At 39.2% G+C, this 17,119-nt stretch overlaps 2 protein-coding genes across 3 annotated transcripts; one reads left to right on the top strand and one right to left on the bottom strand.

Moving 5' to 3' along the window:
- The first annotated feature begins 1,924 nt into the window (after positions 1-1,924).
- Positions 1,925-9,606, top strand: mat2aa (methionine adenosyltransferase 2Aa). The gene is made up of 9 exons (XM_085166639.1): positions 1,925-2,283; positions 4,019-4,096; positions 4,437-4,559; positions 4,935-5,047; positions 5,149-5,292; positions 6,608-6,826; positions 6,937-7,119; positions 7,772-7,905; positions 8,509-9,606. The coding sequence occupies exons 1-9, from the start codon at positions 2,184-2,186 to the stop codon at positions 8,609-8,611; spliced, it is 1,197 nt and encodes a 398-aa protein (XP_085022765.1). The 5' UTR covers positions 1,925-2,183; the 3' UTR covers positions 8,612-9,606.
- Positions 9,191-16,741, bottom strand: sftpba (surfactant protein Ba). 2 transcript variants are annotated; one of them, XM_085166640.1, is made up of 10 exons: positions 16,613-16,741; positions 16,489-16,538; positions 15,523-15,597; positions 13,175-13,297; positions 12,969-13,079; positions 12,793-12,873; positions 12,460-12,643; positions 12,068-12,126; positions 11,915-11,980; positions 9,191-11,832 (listed from the first exon to the last, which is right to left on the bottom strand). In XM_085166640.1, exons 1-9 carry the CDS (start codon positions 16,662-16,664, stop codon positions 11,924-11,926), a joined length of 792 nt encoding a protein of 263 aa, XP_085022766.1. In that variant the 5' UTR covers positions 16,665-16,741; the 3' UTR covers positions 9,191-11,832; positions 11,915-11,923. The 2 variants fall into 2 exon arrangements, with proteins under 2 accessions (XP_085022766.1, XP_085022767.1); XM_085166641.1 differs by having other exon boundaries at positions 9,191-11,835.
- Between the last annotated feature and the right edge of the window lie 378 nt (positions 16,742-17,119).

The following is a 17,119-nucleotide window of genomic DNA, read 5'->3' on the forward strand; positions in this document are numbered from 1 at the left end:
AGCTTACCGTTACTTTTCCGTAGGAACGCTGCGTTACTGCGTTACTAAAACCGTGATTTTCTTGCGAGAATGTCTCATGACAGTGACGTAAGCGAGTGTGATGTTCGTGACAACAGCTGTGTGCAGATCAACAATGGATCATATATCGAGTGCGGGAGAGAGTATGAGCGTGCAGCGTTTAAAGCGTGGAAGTACTGACCTTATTTTGAGTTTGATTCCGTAAAAAGTGACAAAAACATTAGTGTCCATTGTGCGTGGGAAGAAAACTTCTTTTTACAGCGAAAAAAACCCCCCCTAAACTTCCAAGCAAGCACCGAGTAGCTACATCATAATGAGAAACTCACAGAGAAACTGCGGTATCCTTCCACTGACCGCTGCGGCACACCTGCACCAAAATAAACCTCCGCCTACTCTACTCCTGCTTTACAGGTGAAAATAGAGCAAAAGGACCGCTAGTCTTTGACTTTATTTATTTTCTGCTGTGTTTTCTTGCATCTGAAAGAGTGAGTGTAAACACAAAAAATAAATAAATAAATAAATTATATATATATATATATATATATATATATATATATATATATATATATATATATATATATATATATATATATATTTATTATGTGCTGGAATGTGCAGAAAATAGGTTTAAATATTAAACTAATTTCTTCCAGTCAGAGAATGGTGCATATAATTAAAATTTTGCTTCATGCATAAAGTTAAAAGATTAAAACTAACAAAACAAGTTTTAAAAAGAGACTTTTCCATTTGATTACATTTTGTATGATGGATTATGTAGAAAAAGTAGAATTGGGCTGAAAGATCTATCGCTTTATCACCTATTCAGGTTGTAAATCATGTTTTTAAAAAGTAACTAAGTAACTAAGTAATTAATTACTTTTGAAAATAATTGATCAGTAAAGTAACGAGATTACTTTTTTGGGGAAGTAATCAGTAATTAATTACTGATTACTTTTTTCAAGTAACTTGACCAACACTGGTAACCAGTGGTTTGCATCTTGTTCTAAAACCCATTTGTATTTACATTCCTCCTTCTTGACTATGCTAGATGTTTTGTTAGCTGTTTTTCTTGACCATGGAAACAATTCTGTCATCATCCACTTAAGCTGTTTTCTGTCATGTTTTAGGCCTTTTGGTGGTGCTGAGCTGGTCACTGAATTTCTTCCTAAAGTTGTTGCTGTTTCTCTGGTTTTTCACTTGCACCATCTTCCCTTTGGACCTCTTATTGAGTGTTCCAGTGGAAAGCTACAAAGGTTGGATGCTTAGAATCAACTTATCTGCTTAATTTTTTGTGAATTATCGGGGGAAAGACATCACATGGCCATGAAACTGCTTGTCAGTCAATTGCTCAATTGCATTTGAGCCTCTGAAAGTGGCTGTACTTTCTAAACAGTTAATGCAATACATTTGCTAAACCCCTTAAATTAAATCTGAAAGTCTCTACTTGAATCACATGTTAATTGTTTGATTTAATTGTGCTGGTGTGCAGAGGGTATTACAAAAATTTAAATTTTTCCAAAAAACTGTTTGACCTCTTCCTATTCTCTTTGCACATCTCATAATGTTTTCAGTACAAATAAAAAAATATGAAAACACTTTGCACACAGTACAGTGGAAATTTATACTTTACGTGTTTACAATCTCGCTATAAATTAATCCCTCACATGGCACATATTTTAATAGTGCAATCATGGTTTATTAGGGTTCTTATTTTTGTGTTTCCACATATCTAGACCATAACATCTTGTCACAAAAGTTGGAAACTGCTTTCCAAATACTAAACACAACGAAATACAGCGTGCAGCAGATCTCAGGGTTCACTTGAGTCACTTGAACAATTTGTCTTCAGCGCCATTTGGCGTTTAGCTCTCGGTATGAGCACGCCCATGAGCACCACATGGTATGTGCTCAACAATAACATTGGCTGCAGAGCAATGATTTGAGGGGTCTGAGGAAATTCGTGCAGACCATAAATTCAGCTGTCTGGTCCGTCCAGTTTTCCCTGAACTTTAACTGTGGTTGTCGCTTTGTGTGTGCGTGTGTATGTGTGAGAGAGGAGCGAGCAGGTGACCCTAGTGAAGGTGTAAAACGTGTCTCCCGGTTTTCTATCAAAGCTGTGTGAGTAGGTATATAGTCGGCTAGCTTGTAAGCTAAGAGTGGCTAAAATGAACTACCAGATGAACGGTTTCATTAACAACAGCAGCTCGGTTTACGATGAAGACTGCTTCCTCTTCTCTTCTGAGTCAGTTGGAGAAGGACACCCCGGTAAGTTTTAACGTGCCATTCCCTGTCTGTGAGGTAGTTTCCTCCCTCCTCCTCCTTGACCATAATAATTAGCTTAGCATCCTGTTAGCCTGTCAAACAAGGTTGGGTACTGCTGCTAGCTTGGCATGTCTGAGTGGAGCTTATTGAAAAGCTAGAAATAATAATTTCAGTGGCTTGTTTAATTTATTTTTGAACAGTAAAGTCAGGGAATGTTAAGTAAAAGGGACACAAAGAAGAGGACACAACGTGATTTAAGTGAAAATGCGGCGAAAACTATAAATGTAAAGGTTGTTTTAAAAGGGAAAGGGCTAAAAGTTACACTGGCTGGAGCAGTCTAATTTCGGCTAAACTCTAAAGCTAAATAAAACTGATATTTAGAACGTTTTAACTCAGAAAACATGAATGAAAGAATGGCCTGCTCGGCTTCTGTGTAGAGTTTTGTGGACTGTTAAACAGTTTATACAAAATGTAAAGTTTCCCACACACTTTACAGACTACCTGTAATCATTTATACTCCTTAGAAGTTAAGGGAATAGTTTATTTGAAAGCTCAAAGTCACGGTTGCATGCTAGCTGCATGGCGGCTAGCTGGCATGCTAACACCACGTTATCCCGGACTGTTGGTGCTTGTCAATCACATCCACCCCATCCCTCCGTCAGCAGTCAGATGTTTTATCCCGTTGGGGTGTTGGCAGTAAACGCAAATTTGTGGTTATTTAGGACCCTTGGCTACCTTTTAGCACTGCATCATATCATAAGTTCAGGCAGATAATGATGCTTAATTTGTTGGAGATGTTTAGGAGTAGTTTTGTCCCGCTTTATCGCCACTTTTCAAGTCGCAGACTGACACCTCTCCTAAACAGCTCAAACAAAAACCTAACTTAATAAGCTTAATGAGGCTCGGGTTTGTGGCAGGACTGCTTTTGTGTTGGCTAATTCACTGTAAGGGCTTACTAGAGCACTTAAGCCATCATTAAAAACGCTGTGACAAGACTAGTTAAATCTTTTCAGTGAAAAGACTTACAAGAAGCCAAAACTGGGGTCTTGCATGCTTTAATTGAAGAATTATTGAGCAGCTTGGGACACAGTGTGCTGCAGTTCTCAGTCTCATACTGGGGCAGCTCTGTTGCAACAGATAATAGGCTTACCAGTACTCCTAAATATAGGCACTGCAGGGGCTAGTGCTCAACTCTGGGGGCAAAGTAGTCCCGTTCACAGCCTTTGCATTTAGAAGGGGAAGAAAAACTGCTTCAACAACCTGGAAGCTGAATAGTCTGTTTGTAAATCCTGTCACACCAGTTCTAAAATTCGTTTTTTGGAAATGTTGAAGACCAACACACTATGGTTGGTCTTATACTATAGTTAAAGGCCTCCAAATATGTGGATATGGAGTTTAGGCTACAGGTTTCAATTTGCATTCAAGCAATCAAATGTGGAAACTATATCATGAAGGGGCAAACACAAGCACAAATATCTTTGCATCTGTTTTGCATTAAAATTATTTTTGCTTTTGTTACAGTTGATTGAAAACTAGTCATTATCCAGTCTTAAGTGACAAGAAGTGTAAAACCTTCTCTTAATGATCGTACTTTTTAATTTGAGACTTGGCTTTTTATAATATGCATAATTTAATGTTTCATTCATTTAATTATGAAGTAAAATATCAGCTGTTATCGTCATTTTACCAACCAAACTAAGGAATCTCATTAAACTGTTGTGCTTATTTTGCTCCACAGATAAAATCTGTGACCAAATCAGCGATGCCGTGTTAGATGCACACCTCAGACAAGATCCTGATGCCAAAGTAGCATGTGGTAAGTCAAAGAGGCAGGGCAACCATAAAGGCTTTTTTTTTCTTTTTTTCTTTTTTTTTTTTTTTTAAACTATGGCACATGATCCACTGTTGAACCATATTTATGCAAAATTGGGCATGTTACAAATCTCTGAAACAATACCAGTTGGAAAATGTACTTTTTTAAAATGTTGTTTTTAGGGGCTGTATTCAAATGATCTATCATGTGCTTTCAAAGTTCTGCCCTAGGGTGGTGTTTAGGTGCAGACATGGTAGACATGCATTTGCTTCAGGCCATTTGCATTGCTTTTAGTTTCATTGCTTTCACTGCATATTGTTTTGGTTTTGTTTTTTGTCCTCAGAAACTGTTGCCAAGACTGGGATGATCCTGCTGGCTGGGGAAATCACCTCCAGGGCTAATGTGGACTACCAGAAGGTTGTCAGGGACACAATTAAACATATTGGCTATAACGACTCTTCGAAAGGTAAGATCACCTAGCTGTGAGTTTAGCTCCGGTTCAAATGTGTGCAGTTATATCCAAAAGGCCAAAGAAAGAAAAGTAATGGTAGCTCTCTTCTCTATTGGAGAAAATTACAGTAAATCTTGAAGTCTGATTATTACCCTTTTTATAAAAAGACTTGTGCCATCACTCTGGCTTAATGCCACTGATATCATGGACGTAGGCTGAAAGATTCTTGAACTTTTTAAAAAAAAATTATTATCAACTATAGTTGGTCTACAGATCTTGTTTGCACATAGTGACAAATTCAGTTGACGCAAGATTTGTCCTAATACTACTTTATTTTGACGTATAATAAGCTGAAACATTTTACTGAGGCTTATTTTGGGGGATTTATAGGCTTTGATTACAAGACTTGCAATGTGCTGGTGGCTTTGGAGCAGCAGTCCCCTGACATTGCCCAGGGCGTTCACCTCGATCGCAAAGAGGAGGATGTCGGAGCCGGTGATCAGGTCAGCTGATTCATACATTTTGTCTAGAGCCAAGTAACTGAAGCCAGAAATGTAGCAGTAATGTACTTTAATGATTTGACACATGACTGCAACTGTGGCAGGGTCTGATGTTTGGGTATGCCACTGATGAGACAGAGGAGTGCATGCCGCTTACCATTGTCCTGGCTCACAAGCTCAATGCCAAGATGGCTGAATTGCGCAGAAATGGAGAGCTGCCCTGGCTCCGCCCCGATTCCAAAACTCAGGTATGTGGTCAAAGTATATTTACAGTTTGGAGCCAGTTTTTTAAGTTCTTATAAGTGTAGGTGGAAGCAAAGTTTGTTTATTTCCTTCCTATGTTCGGTTTTGTTTTTTCTTCCCCCTCTTCAGTTTGTACACTTATGGTTAGTTGGTAATTGGCTGTAACCCTATTTGTGACTGTACTGAATAATTTAGACAGTATTTGCAGATTTAAGTGTGGTTTGAATGTTGAGTTCCTGCTTTGACACGCTGTTAAAGGGAAATCTTAATACTGTGTATAAATAATGAATGGTAATATTTTATATTGTGTGTTTAAAGTGCTTGGTGCCCTCTGTTCCTGTTTTGGTGCATTTGCCGTTGACTCTTGTACATTTTTGATGCAGTTTATAAAGTTTCACTCACACAGACGGTGTAAAAGTTGGATGGGTGGATGTAGCTACCATGATGCCACTCATTAGTTCTGGAAGTCCAGCTTTGAAGCCTCAAAATGATTTTTTTTATTTATTTATTTATTTTTTAAATCTGATGCGAGGAGAGAGGAGCGGGTTTGACTGTGAAACTGCACACTCATTGGCTAACAACTTGGTAAACAAAAGTCATACCATGGATTATCCTCCTTTCTGATGGGATGTGTTAAGACGGTTTATAAAACTGACTTGTAAAGAGTACATTCTGACTTGAACATGTTTACTCTTAGTCTTTCCTGTGCACCAGTTTATCTTGCATAGTAAGCAGGTGACTGTGTGTTGAAAAGCGAAATGCAACAGCCAGAGTTCAACTCCAATCAAAGGTTCACTGCTGCATGTCTTTCCCCCTAATCCCTCATTTCCCCACTACTGTTATCTGAAGGAGAAAGACCAGAAAAGCAATGTGAAAAAAGAAAGTCCTCCCATAGGCCAACTGCAGGTATCTCCACCTGGTGGACCTTAAAAACATTGCACATTTAAAGCTTTTGTGCACAGGTTTCACTTTTCAAACACAGAAGCTACATCATCTTTATACCATTTATATTTATAGTTCAGATAAAATTGGACAATACTGTCTGTCCTACATTTTGGGAGCTCTGCAAGAAATGGAAGATTTGTGTTGTGGGTTTTTTATGCTTTTTTTTTTTTTTTTTTTTGAAAGATGCTGTTAGCTAAAAGACATCCTCACATTAACTATCAATGCTTTAGCCACAGGCAGTGAAAATATTTGTGGTAAATACAGATGCATGTCATTATTATTGCAGGATGTTCCTGTAAACTGTTTTGCTTACGTTTGTTCAAACCTGTGATCATACTAGCTGGAGCCATCGCCTGTCTTTGTTTTCTCCCTCAGGTGACTGTTCTGTACAGGCAGGATAGAGGAGCCATGGTCCCTCTGCGCGTCCACACAATTGTGATCTCCGTGCAACACGATGAGGCCGTAGGCTTGGATGAGATGCGTTGCTCTCTGAAGGAGCGGGTGGTGAAAGCCGTGGTTCCCAGCGGGTTTCTTGACGATGACACAATCTACCACCTGCAGCCCAGTGGTCGCTTTGTCATTGGAGGACCACAGGTGAAACAAAAGCTGTAAACCTTTTGAAGGCAGCCATGCTGTCACACTAAGGTCATTAAACTTTCTAGTGAGATTTTATGGACTAATACCTCCACCTTTACTTCTGGCAGGGTGATGCTGGACTGACCGGGCGTAAGATTATTGTTGATACTTACGGGGGTTGGGGAGCCCATGGCGGTGGAGCTTTTTCTGGGAAGGACTACACAAAGGTAGACCGCTCGGCAGCCTACGCTGCCCGTTGGGTGGCCAAATCTCTAGTAAAAGCTGGGCTCTGCAAGCGTGTCTTGGTCCAGGTGAGTACACAGTATATCAGTTTTACTCAATCTAAAACCTGCATATAATGGGATTTAAAACTCGGCTCCCTCTAGAACTGAAGGTACTCAAATTCATGGTTTTACATCTCACAAAAAGCAGTGATTACAGCTCCCCGTAGACAGTCGTGCACCAGCTTGTCATCTATCGAATTCTGCTTGTTGGTTTAATCACCTTCTAATGTTTTCATATTTAATTTGTCTGCAAAAACCTGTTACCATTGTACATGCATCATTGCATCTTGCTCTGGATTTGTATTTGCTGGTATTGGATTCCTGTGCTTTCTAAGAGCGTAGAAAATATTTTCTATGTGACTGCCTAGACTTGAGTTGTTGATCAGTGTGTACAATATGTGTTGTAAAATGTACTCTACAGTTCTCAATGCTGCTCTATTGGGAAAGCAAATCAAGTGGTGAGCAGTTCTAACTGGTCTCTGCAGCTTGTCCGTAAGCTCACTATTCCTGGGCTTAACTGCAGCAATTATCAGCTCTGTATTATCACACTCATAATTGAATTGGAGAAGATGTTTGACTTTAATCAGTGTACTAAAGCACACGTGGAGTGCTTTGGTGTTAAAATATCACCCCTGTCATTATTTTTGAATGATGTGTTTATGATTAACAATTGTTTTAGGTATCCTATGCCATTGGTGTTTCCCATCCCCTCTCTGTCTCAATCTTCCACTACGGGACCTCCCAGAAGAGTGAAAGGGAGCTGCTGGACATTGTGAACAAGAACTTTGACCTCCGTCCAGGAGTTATTGTCAGGTATTCTGTGACAGTATCAGGTCTTTGCTACCAAACCTGCACTTCAGTTCTGTTTTATTAGGATTGTTGTAATTTGGTTTTAAACAAGCGCCATAAAAAGGCTAGTCATGTAGTCTAAGTCCTTAGCTGTACAGGCCTAGAAACTGGTCGGTGACCATCTGGCAGCCTACGGTTACTATGGAGAAAAATGTGGATTCCTTGACCAGCTGGCAAGTAGTTGGTAGGTGAAATTGTGCACAAAGTAGGTTTTACTTCTCTATGATATTTCAGCAGTGAAAGTGTCATTCACCCAATCAGATGTTATTTCCCCTCTCTCTCTTGGGGTCTGGGGCCTAAATGTCAGAAAACTCTCAAAATGGAGCCTAGTCTGTTAGATGAGATAAAACATTGGCTGTGCAACTATTGCGTGTGTATTTGAGTTATATGATATAACATTCCTCTACAATCATCTTGTGTTTTTAACACCTCTAAACAACAAGTTTCAGCTATTGTATGTTGTTAAAACAGTTCCTCTAACCAAACCGCATTTGTGACGCCGAATACCAAGAGCAGAAATGTTTAAATGTTTAGCTGGCGAGTTACTCTATTTAATTCTTGTTTCAGGGATCTTGACCTGAAGAAGCCCATCTACCAGCACACAGCAGCTTATGGTCACTTTGGTCGTGATGTCTTTTCATGGGAGGTGCCAAAGAAGCTCATGTACTGAACACCCCCCTCCTGCTTAATGGGCCTCGTATCTGTCCTCCTTCCAGTCTTCTCCCTTTAAAATTCTTCCTCTCACAAACAGCTACACTTTGACAGCCTTTTGCTACATACAAAATGCCCTTTATCCACATGTTGGTACACATCCCTGCAGAGAAAAAAATGGCTATTTCAGTTCAGTTGCCAAGACCAGAGTTTAAGCGCTACGGCCAGATTCAAATAATTTCTGGTGCATTTCTTTTTCTTTTGCATAATTAATGGCGATCATGTTTCCTGGCACACCTATGGAAAGAGTGCACCGATTTGTATGTCAGCAAATCTGGTGTTATTGACACTTCTATATTAAAACCATACTTGCATACAGTAATGAAAACACTTCGAGTATCCACAACCACAAAATTCAGAATCTCACTGCAGTGTAGTTTTAGAAGTGATCAGTGGAAATGTTTTGTCTAACTTGACGGTAACTTCACAGTACAGAAACATCTTCTATTCTGCTTGCAAAAAAGTGTTGTTTTTTGTTTTTTTTTTGTTTTTTTTTATATATAAACCTCTTGATGGCAAAGATGGGTCAAACGCTACAGTTTTGTTTTTTTTTTTGTTTTTTTTCTATTTATTTCTATTTTTGTTTGTGCTGTCCCTTCAGGCCAGTGTTTTCTGACGTTTTACAGAGAAGTCAGAAGCTGCTATGATCTCGTGGTTATGTTGGGCTGTACCTCGATTTATTTTGTAGGTTTTAAAACCATGTGAATGTTACAAATGATGTTAAATGGGTCAATGTTCTGCTGACCAAGATGAAGGCACAGTACTTGGCATTACTGAGACAGAGTCTGGGTGTATTACAGAGAAACCTGGGCTCCGTCACCTCTAAGCAAGGGCTCATGGAAACACCGTACTTGAAATATTTTATGGTGTTTGAATGTGGGACCTAAGTTTGACCAGCAAGGAGGGACAACTGAATGTTTGTCAAGTCAATTTAATTTTTTTAAATTTTTTAAATTTTTTTTTAATGGGAAAGTGGAACATGAAGAGTAAAGCTACATCACAAAGATGTGAGCGCCGCACAGCTGCAGTTAGTAGTTTTTAAGGTTACCTAAATTACATATTGCATGTACAGATGCTGTACATTGAATACAGAAGTTGTAAAAGAAGCTTTTCTTTTAAAATATTTGTTTTTAAAGAGATGTATTCATATTTAATGCCATACATTGTGGGCTATGATTGTGACAAATCAAATGTTTCCATGAGAAACTGTTCTGAGATAACTGCTGTTCTTTTAAAGAGACTGATACACTTTTTTTGCTAAAACTCTAGATTGTTCTTGTATGCGTGATTGTCAGACCCTGGCCAGATTCAAACCTGAGGCTTTTATAGAGTATTTGCCTTTAAATGCTTTTCCTGTTGCACTTCTCACCTAAATGCTGATTTGCTGATTGAACTCAGGCTTACAGCACGCAGATGTTCCTGTGTTGGTTATTGGCAGGTTTAAAATATGCCTGCATCATGCAGCTAGATGGTGCTGTGTTCCCCAAAATTATAGTGAAGTAGGTCTTTAGTCTGACTCCTGTAGCACCACCTTGTGGCTCGTTGCATGTACTACAGATTTAAATTGCTCCTACATATCTGGCAAACATGTCTGAAAGAAATGAAATGTTCCCCTCACCTTTGTTCAGACACTCCCACAATAGTGACGGTCATCCTGCAGGCTTTATATCTGGCATTTGTGCAAAAGACTACTTGCACTTATTGCTGTGCTAGTGAAATTTTCTCCTGGGAAGTGTAACCACACTTTACTGTTCCCCTTTTACCGTCTGCTGCACTGTGCTTCTCAGATCTGCACCCACACACACAGCCTCTGATAGAGGGATGGAGAGATCAGTTGTAGATGACTGTTTGCCGCCGGGTGGAAGAGTTGGTGAGATAACTTGCCATGTCCAGTGAATTTATTTCTAGGTTGCTGTCTTGTGAGTTGAGCAACCCACGGAGATGCAGGTGTCGCATTTATGTGACTGCATTCATTCAGACTTGGCGCATGGTTAAAGTGATATATTAATGTTGCAGTGTTTGGTAAGAATTTATTTTTTCATCGTGCTCTTTCAGGCATGCAGCAAACGCATCAGGATGCAATCACAATAACAGGATGCTGTGTCTAAAAGGGGCTAATGTCACGCTGGTTATTTAAATTAAGGAACCTACTTTTTAAACTTTGTCTCTTCTCGCTCATCCACAGATGGAGAAAATGGTAGTTGGTGTTGTACAGAGAAACCAGCCTGTTTACATGTCTCCTCCTGTGGACGATGTGTTTGAGGAGCACTCCCTCCCTTGTTCACTGTTTTTGTGTTTTAAATCATTTAAGTCTGTCAGCAGTTGCTAAACATGGGGGATAAAAAAAGTGCCTTTTCTCCTCTTGCAAATTTCCTCTTCCCCTACCTCCAACTTACCATTTTGACCCCGACAACCCCAAGGCTGGTTTCCGTCTTTGGTATTTCAGAGTGTGATTTGTTGTTGACTTTCTCTTAAACTGTTGAAATAAAATGCACCCTTGCTTTGTGCTTACAGGCTGTGCTTGTTTTATGTGAAGGGCTAACTTCAACATCTTTAAACTGTGCTGCTGTAGATGACACTTTCATATGTTTTTAAATAAAGCAGAAGTGATCCTATGTCTGCGAGGTGGTAAAGACGAACACTTCCTTAGACAGAAACGGTCTCTATTTGTGCTTTATTACTTCTGCAAAACTGCTGACTTGAAAGTAGGAAGATGACTAAAGACTAAAGTCTGTGCCCACCCTACATTCAGCAGTCGACTCACTTCATTTACCTCATCTGACTTCTAAATCTCAAACATAAGTCTATTTAACAGCAAAGGATGAGTTATCAAGTCCGCTGGGAAACACTACAAAAACACTTTATTAAAGAAGAGACAGGAAACTTGATAAATGGTTGGTATTAAAAAAAAAAAAGCACAGGCAATAAGTGAAATCTAACTCTGAGCCAGTAATATTTACTCTGCTACAAGAAGTAGCAGAGTAAAGATGACACTTAAACACAATGTTTTCTGGATTTCATAACTCTGCAGGCTGAATATGTAATGCAAAAATTACAATATTCAGTAAGAAATCAAATTGGGATGTGAAATACTGTTAAAATGCTGCAGATGTCAAGCTGATGAAGATTTGGTGCTCGATGAAATATCTGCTGCGTCCACCACGCTGACTCTTATTGGATCTGCTTTGAAAAGAAGTTTTGTTATTGATACTGAATGTTTTTTACTTTGATTTCACACAAACTGTAATCAATGTACACCCACCTTAATCCTTCAGATTGTGTTGTAGTTCAGAGGCTTCCAGGCAAATTTGTGGCAGTAGAACAGAGTCTGCACAGAGTGAGACATGCATCGCATGTAATACTGCAGTGTCTGAAAGCTGAATGGGTGAATTCATTGTAATAGAGGTTTACTTACTCCACACTTGAGAGCAGTCTTGACGTCTCTGCATCTGTATGTTGTCAGGGTGCATGGATCTGCAGGTTTAAAGCAGGAGATAGAAGAAAGTTCACTTGGTAACTGAGAATTCTTTAAAGGGACGTTTTGTATATTTTGATTTGTGCTTTCAGATTAGAGGGATGCATCCAATTTAAATCTCAGTTCCTGGGCCTAAAAAGTACTGTAATGCATGAATGACGCAGTTGTAACTAATGTGTAATATTAGGTCTGCACTTAAACTTTTTAAATATAAAGCATGTACAAGACAAATTATTGGACATCCTGGTCTCTGGAGATCTTGTGTCCAACATATGACAGATTAAGTAAACGATCCCAATCACTGCAATAAAAGCAAGGGAGAATAAACTGACCCACAAACGGAGATTCTTCCCCTTTACAGAAGTGCATGAGGTGACAGATGGCCTGCGGGGTCGCATAAGCCAGGATTGCGTCCAGCACTGTCCTGCTGACCTTGTCGATCACAGTCTCACACTGGTTGCGGTAGGAGGCCGGCAGAATATGGCAGATCTCTTCCAGCAGCTTGACCACTGCTTCCTGTAGAAGAGGAGCAGTGTTTAAAAAAAAAAAAAAAAAAAAAAAACGGGCAGTGATTACTCTCAGCTGTGTGGTCTGATTGCTTTTAAGTGTCTGTGTGCAGCACAAGGAAGTACTGTTTTCATGTGCGCTACATAACCGTGTTTCACCTCTGTTCTTTCTTTGGGAAGCAAACCCTCCAAAGTCTTGATGAGGAAGGTGCAGAACGAGCATTCGGTTGAGGGCTTCACCTGATTGAGGCACATAAATGGCAAGAGTTCAGCACAATGTTTTTTGTTTTTGTTTTTTTCCCCACAGTGTGTCTTTCTAAACTTCAGATACTCACATTATCACTTGTCACAGCAGCCTGAAGGGCCTCCTGGGCAAAATAGCTGAGCATCTGCTCTTTATCACAAGAGCTGCAGAGCCCAAGGATTTTGCACACCTCCGCTGGTTTCTGTGGAAGAGAGAAAAACATGTTTACTGACCTCTCAGTAGTTTCAGAAATGCCATACTCAAGGATGCATCCGGTCTTGGACTTCTCAGACTTACCAAGATGGAAGTAACAAAATTGATGGCCAGTGGGAACATCTTCTCCACCTCTTGTTTGCAGAGATTGGCAGCTGGACCGTGCATGAGTGCACACACGCCTTCAATGCCATTCATGATCTTTTTCTGTGCAGAGTAAAGCGGTGAGTCAGAATATTGACTTAAAGACTGGTAGCCCAATTTGTCTTCAGCTAAATAAGCAGAGAAGCAGGTGTGGCATTTTTGTTTGTTTTCACATTACATAAATAAACTTGTTGATTTATTAAAATGCATTTAAATCTGTCTTCTGCCCCTTTAGCTTTCATCCAATCACAACTTGTTCATTAACCACCTACGAATACTATGTGAGGCCCTAAAACAGAATCAGTGTTGTGGATATAAAGCTTCAGTACAAAATCTTAACAGTCACAGAGTTAACAAGTGAACTGAATGAATACTATTCAGTTTTCTATTTGTGCCTAACAGTAGCAGGATTTTTTTTTTTCAGACTTGTTTACTATGGTGTCATGTGGTAGTGGTTGAGAACAAGGCATTACACAAATATGTTACTTTTTATTTATATGTTTCCATATTTTCTCACATTATTTTAGTTTTCCTCTATATAATACTATTTAAAACTCTTGAGGAACCCTTTTCTTGTTAAGACACCTAATAGTGACCTATGATGCATTCAAGCATCAAAACCCTGGTATTAGTAGTATTTTTGCACCAACCTAATCAAAGGTTGGCAGACGGGTGCAGCGTGTCCGTAAAAAGTTTCAGGAAACTGGACAAATAGAGGATAAAAGTGTTCACCATAGCCTAACAATAGATGGTCTGAGTGGACAGGATGGTTGTCAGGAAGCCATTCTTAAGGAAGGGAAATAACGAGAGCAGGTTGACCAAATTACACTGAAAATCAGTTGCAACAGGACTTATGGAGTGATGAATCATCATTTGAAACATTTTGGGTTTAAGTCATTTTCAGAGGAGCTCAGTAAAGCGATCCAACAGTGAGTGTTTACAGCCATCTGGCATCTCCTGTTGTGTGGGGATGCATTTCATCCAGTAGTGTGCCTGCCACTAATGGTAATGGATGGGCCTCTCAGAGCCCAGAGCTCAGCATTATTGAAGCAGTGTGGGATCATCTTGACAGAGGGCAGAACAAAAGGCAGCCGACATCCAAAGAAGAGCTTTGAATGTCCTTCAAGAATCCCAGAGAACTATTTCTGAAGACTAATAAGAATATTAAGAAATAACAAGAAAACAGTTCAGGGTGTGTTGAAGAATAAAGGCGGTCATACCAAATACTGACTTTCAACCTCATTAGAATCAGACTCTGTTTTTGTCTCTTATGCTATATTTCCATGTATGTTTGCACATTGCAATAAACCACTGCACCTTTTCCCCAGCAAAACACAACCAAATGAGGGGTGGTTCAAGACTTTTGCACAGTATTGTGTAACAGGTTTTTTTTTTTAAACAGATATTTGGTTGATTTTTGTTTTTTGAGATTAACAGTGTGCACTCATACTTAAACGCTGGTATTTTTTAGGTGTTACTTCGTAGCGGCAGAACCGAGCAGATTTAAAGGTGAAGCGTGGACACTGAGCAATGCTGTGTTTGGTGAAACTCAAATATTCAGACACTAATGTGTTGTTTCTTTTTTTATATATACATCACTCCATGTTAGTGTGAAAAAGGAAAACAAGGGGGTGTTCACAATACTGCTGTGTTCATTAAATAAAGGCATTGCTTGACTTCACACCAGCATGCTGCTGTGCTACATAAGCTCCAGACACATACTATGTAATAAATCCCAGACATCTTTTTCTGCATCTTTCCATGTGTACATCCTCTTTTATATCAATGTTCATCAACATAAGTGATAAAAAAACAACTTATTTCTGTCTTTGGAGCCTGTAAACCAGATCAGGCTAGATCAAAAGAGGATCTTGGAAGTCAAGTGTGTGTGTGTGTGTGTGTGTGTGTGTGTGTGTGTGTGTGTGTGTGTGTGTGTGTGTGTCAAAATTTGAATGGTAAATTTCATTTCAACTTTTCTTAGAAAAAATAGGAAGTGGCTCACCACCAAAACTATGAAGTGACCTTTAGTTTGGTGTGTGTGTTTTTAAGACATGCACAACTGATTATTTACATCTCTGAAGGTGAAAAATGTGCTTTAGATGATAAGATTACACTAAAAATTCCTGGAATGTAAAATATTTAGCTTTTCTTTATTCATGCCACAGGTCTCATATTTTAATCTTATATAATATATTTAATATGGGAATGGAAGATGTGGATAATATTATCAGTGAGCAAATTTGAACATTTAGGAATGTGTTTGCTCCTCGGGCACCAGGTGTACTCACCTGCAGGTCTGCATTGGAAAGCATGTCAACAAGGAGTTCAAATATTTTGGTGCAGTCCTGGCAAACATCTCCTGTCTGAAAAACAAAATCACATGATGAACGTAAATTAATACCCTAAATCTTTCTCTTTTTTTGCAGTGTTGGGATCTCTGTGCTGTGGGCACAGTTTAGTTTGGTTTAAAGTTTATTCAATCTAGATTCAAAAGTAGGTGGTAAAACTTTTGCAACTTTTTATAACTCGACGCGTAACAGCAGACTTCTTCATTTTGAAGAAATGAAAATGTCACTTCTCAACACTGCGCCCTTACATTTGCTTTTGCCCTCACGGTGAGCAGTGCTAAAGTATCACACACTCCTATACTGTCATTACAATTCCCCACAAAAAAAAAGAGTTTTAGTGAAAAAGTCTGCAAAACATGTTCATGGTACTCAGGGAAATTATGTGAGTTTTTTCCTTTTTACTAACTACTACTAAATTTTAAATCGCAGATGTCCAACTCTTTTCACATCGAGGGCCACATACAGCCCTCTTTGATCATAAGTGGGCCGGACAAGTGAAGTTTCCCCTCCTGTGAGTTTAAAGACTACACATTGACTGCCTGAGATATTTTAAGATAAGAAAAAGAAATGTCATTTCCACAGTTCATCTCAGGTTTTCTACACGACAAAGAAATGCTGCTGTAGTAAATAAAAGACCTCACGCATTGAAAAAATTAGCAATTTCTATAGTCAGTAGTGAAAAACCCCCCGAGCAACAATTCTGTCTTTTACTTATTTATTTTGGTCTACTATGAGTGGCCATGCAGGAGGCCTTTATTAGTAGGCAATGCTGTAAGACTCATGAAAAGATTTTCCAAAGCCGTCGAGTGGACCGAATCCTTGCAGAGCTGATTCTGGCCCCGTCACTTATGTTTGACACCCCTGATTTAAATGTAAAACATGGCTTAATTATGAGAAATCACTTACTTTTAACTCTTCAGGAACGCTTTCCAAACCACCGCTGCTGTAGGTCAAGGCTGCAGGAAGAAATTTTCATTAATAACCTTCACTTTAATTAATCTCATCACTATGCTTTATTTTATTGTCTTACCACAGCCTTGGAGAGCGATGGAGAGAAGCAGGGCAAATGTAAGCAGGGCCATCTTCTGTTAGTCTCTGGAAGTTTTCCTTCCTGACATCTGTGGGTGAACTGCAAGAGCTGCTTATATCTGATCCACAGCTGTAGTCTCAACCAGTTAGATTTTTTTTGGGGGGGGAAGGGGGGGGCACGCTTGAACTAATTTGATAAGATCTCATTCAGTTAGCAGAAGGTTTTTTTTTTTCCCTCCCATTCTCAATATGGTAATGTTAGTCAAGTTTCATATTCACTTCCTCACACAAAGGTGCAAAAACAAGTTATTATTTTATCTTTCAAGACATGTGTGTGCTTTTTTTGTAAGTATGTGCTGTATTTCCTAATGCACTACACTGTCATATCCAACTCTGCATACTTTATCGCTCTTTCTTTAAAACTATACCATTCACAACGTAACTGTTTCAGATTGTAATCTCAGTTTGCATTTGACAAACATAAATGGGGGAAATGTTTCTCCTGCTT

The sequence above is a fragment of the Neolamprologus multifasciatus genome, chromosome 7 (assembly GCF_963576455.1).
Source record: "Neolamprologus multifasciatus chromosome 7, fNeoMul1.2, whole genome shotgun sequence".
Lineage (NCBI taxonomy): Eukaryota > Metazoa > Chordata > Actinopteri > Cichliformes > Cichlidae > Neolamprologus > Neolamprologus multifasciatus.

Excerpts from the sequence above, each read along its gene's own strand:
- mat2aa (XM_085166639.1), top strand. The coding sequence starts at position 2,184 with ATGAACTACCAGATGAACGGTTTCATTAACAACAGCAGCTCGGTTTAC. Across the intron at positions 2,284-4,018 it reads AGTTGGAGAAGGACACCCCG|ATAAAATCTGTGACCAAATC; the intron begins GTAAGTTTTAAC and ends TTTGCTCCACAG. Across the intron at positions 5,293-6,607 it reads GCCCCGATTCCAAAACTCAG|GTGACTGTTCTGTACAGGCA; the intron begins GTATGTGGTCAA and ends TTTCTCCCTCAG.
- sftpba (XM_085166640.1), bottom strand. The coding sequence starts at position 16,664 with ATGGCCCTGCTTACATTTGCCCTGCTTCTCTCCATCGCTCTCCAAGGC. Across the intron at positions 15,598-16,488 it reads GCGTTCCTGAAGAGTTAAAA|ACAGGAGATGTTTGCCAGGA; the intron begins GTAAGTGATTTC and ends TTTGTTTTTCAG. Across the intron at positions 12,644-12,792 it reads TTCCCAAAGAAAGAACAGAG|GAAGCAGTGGTCAAGCTGCT; the intron begins GTGAAACACGGT and ends CCTCTTCTACAG.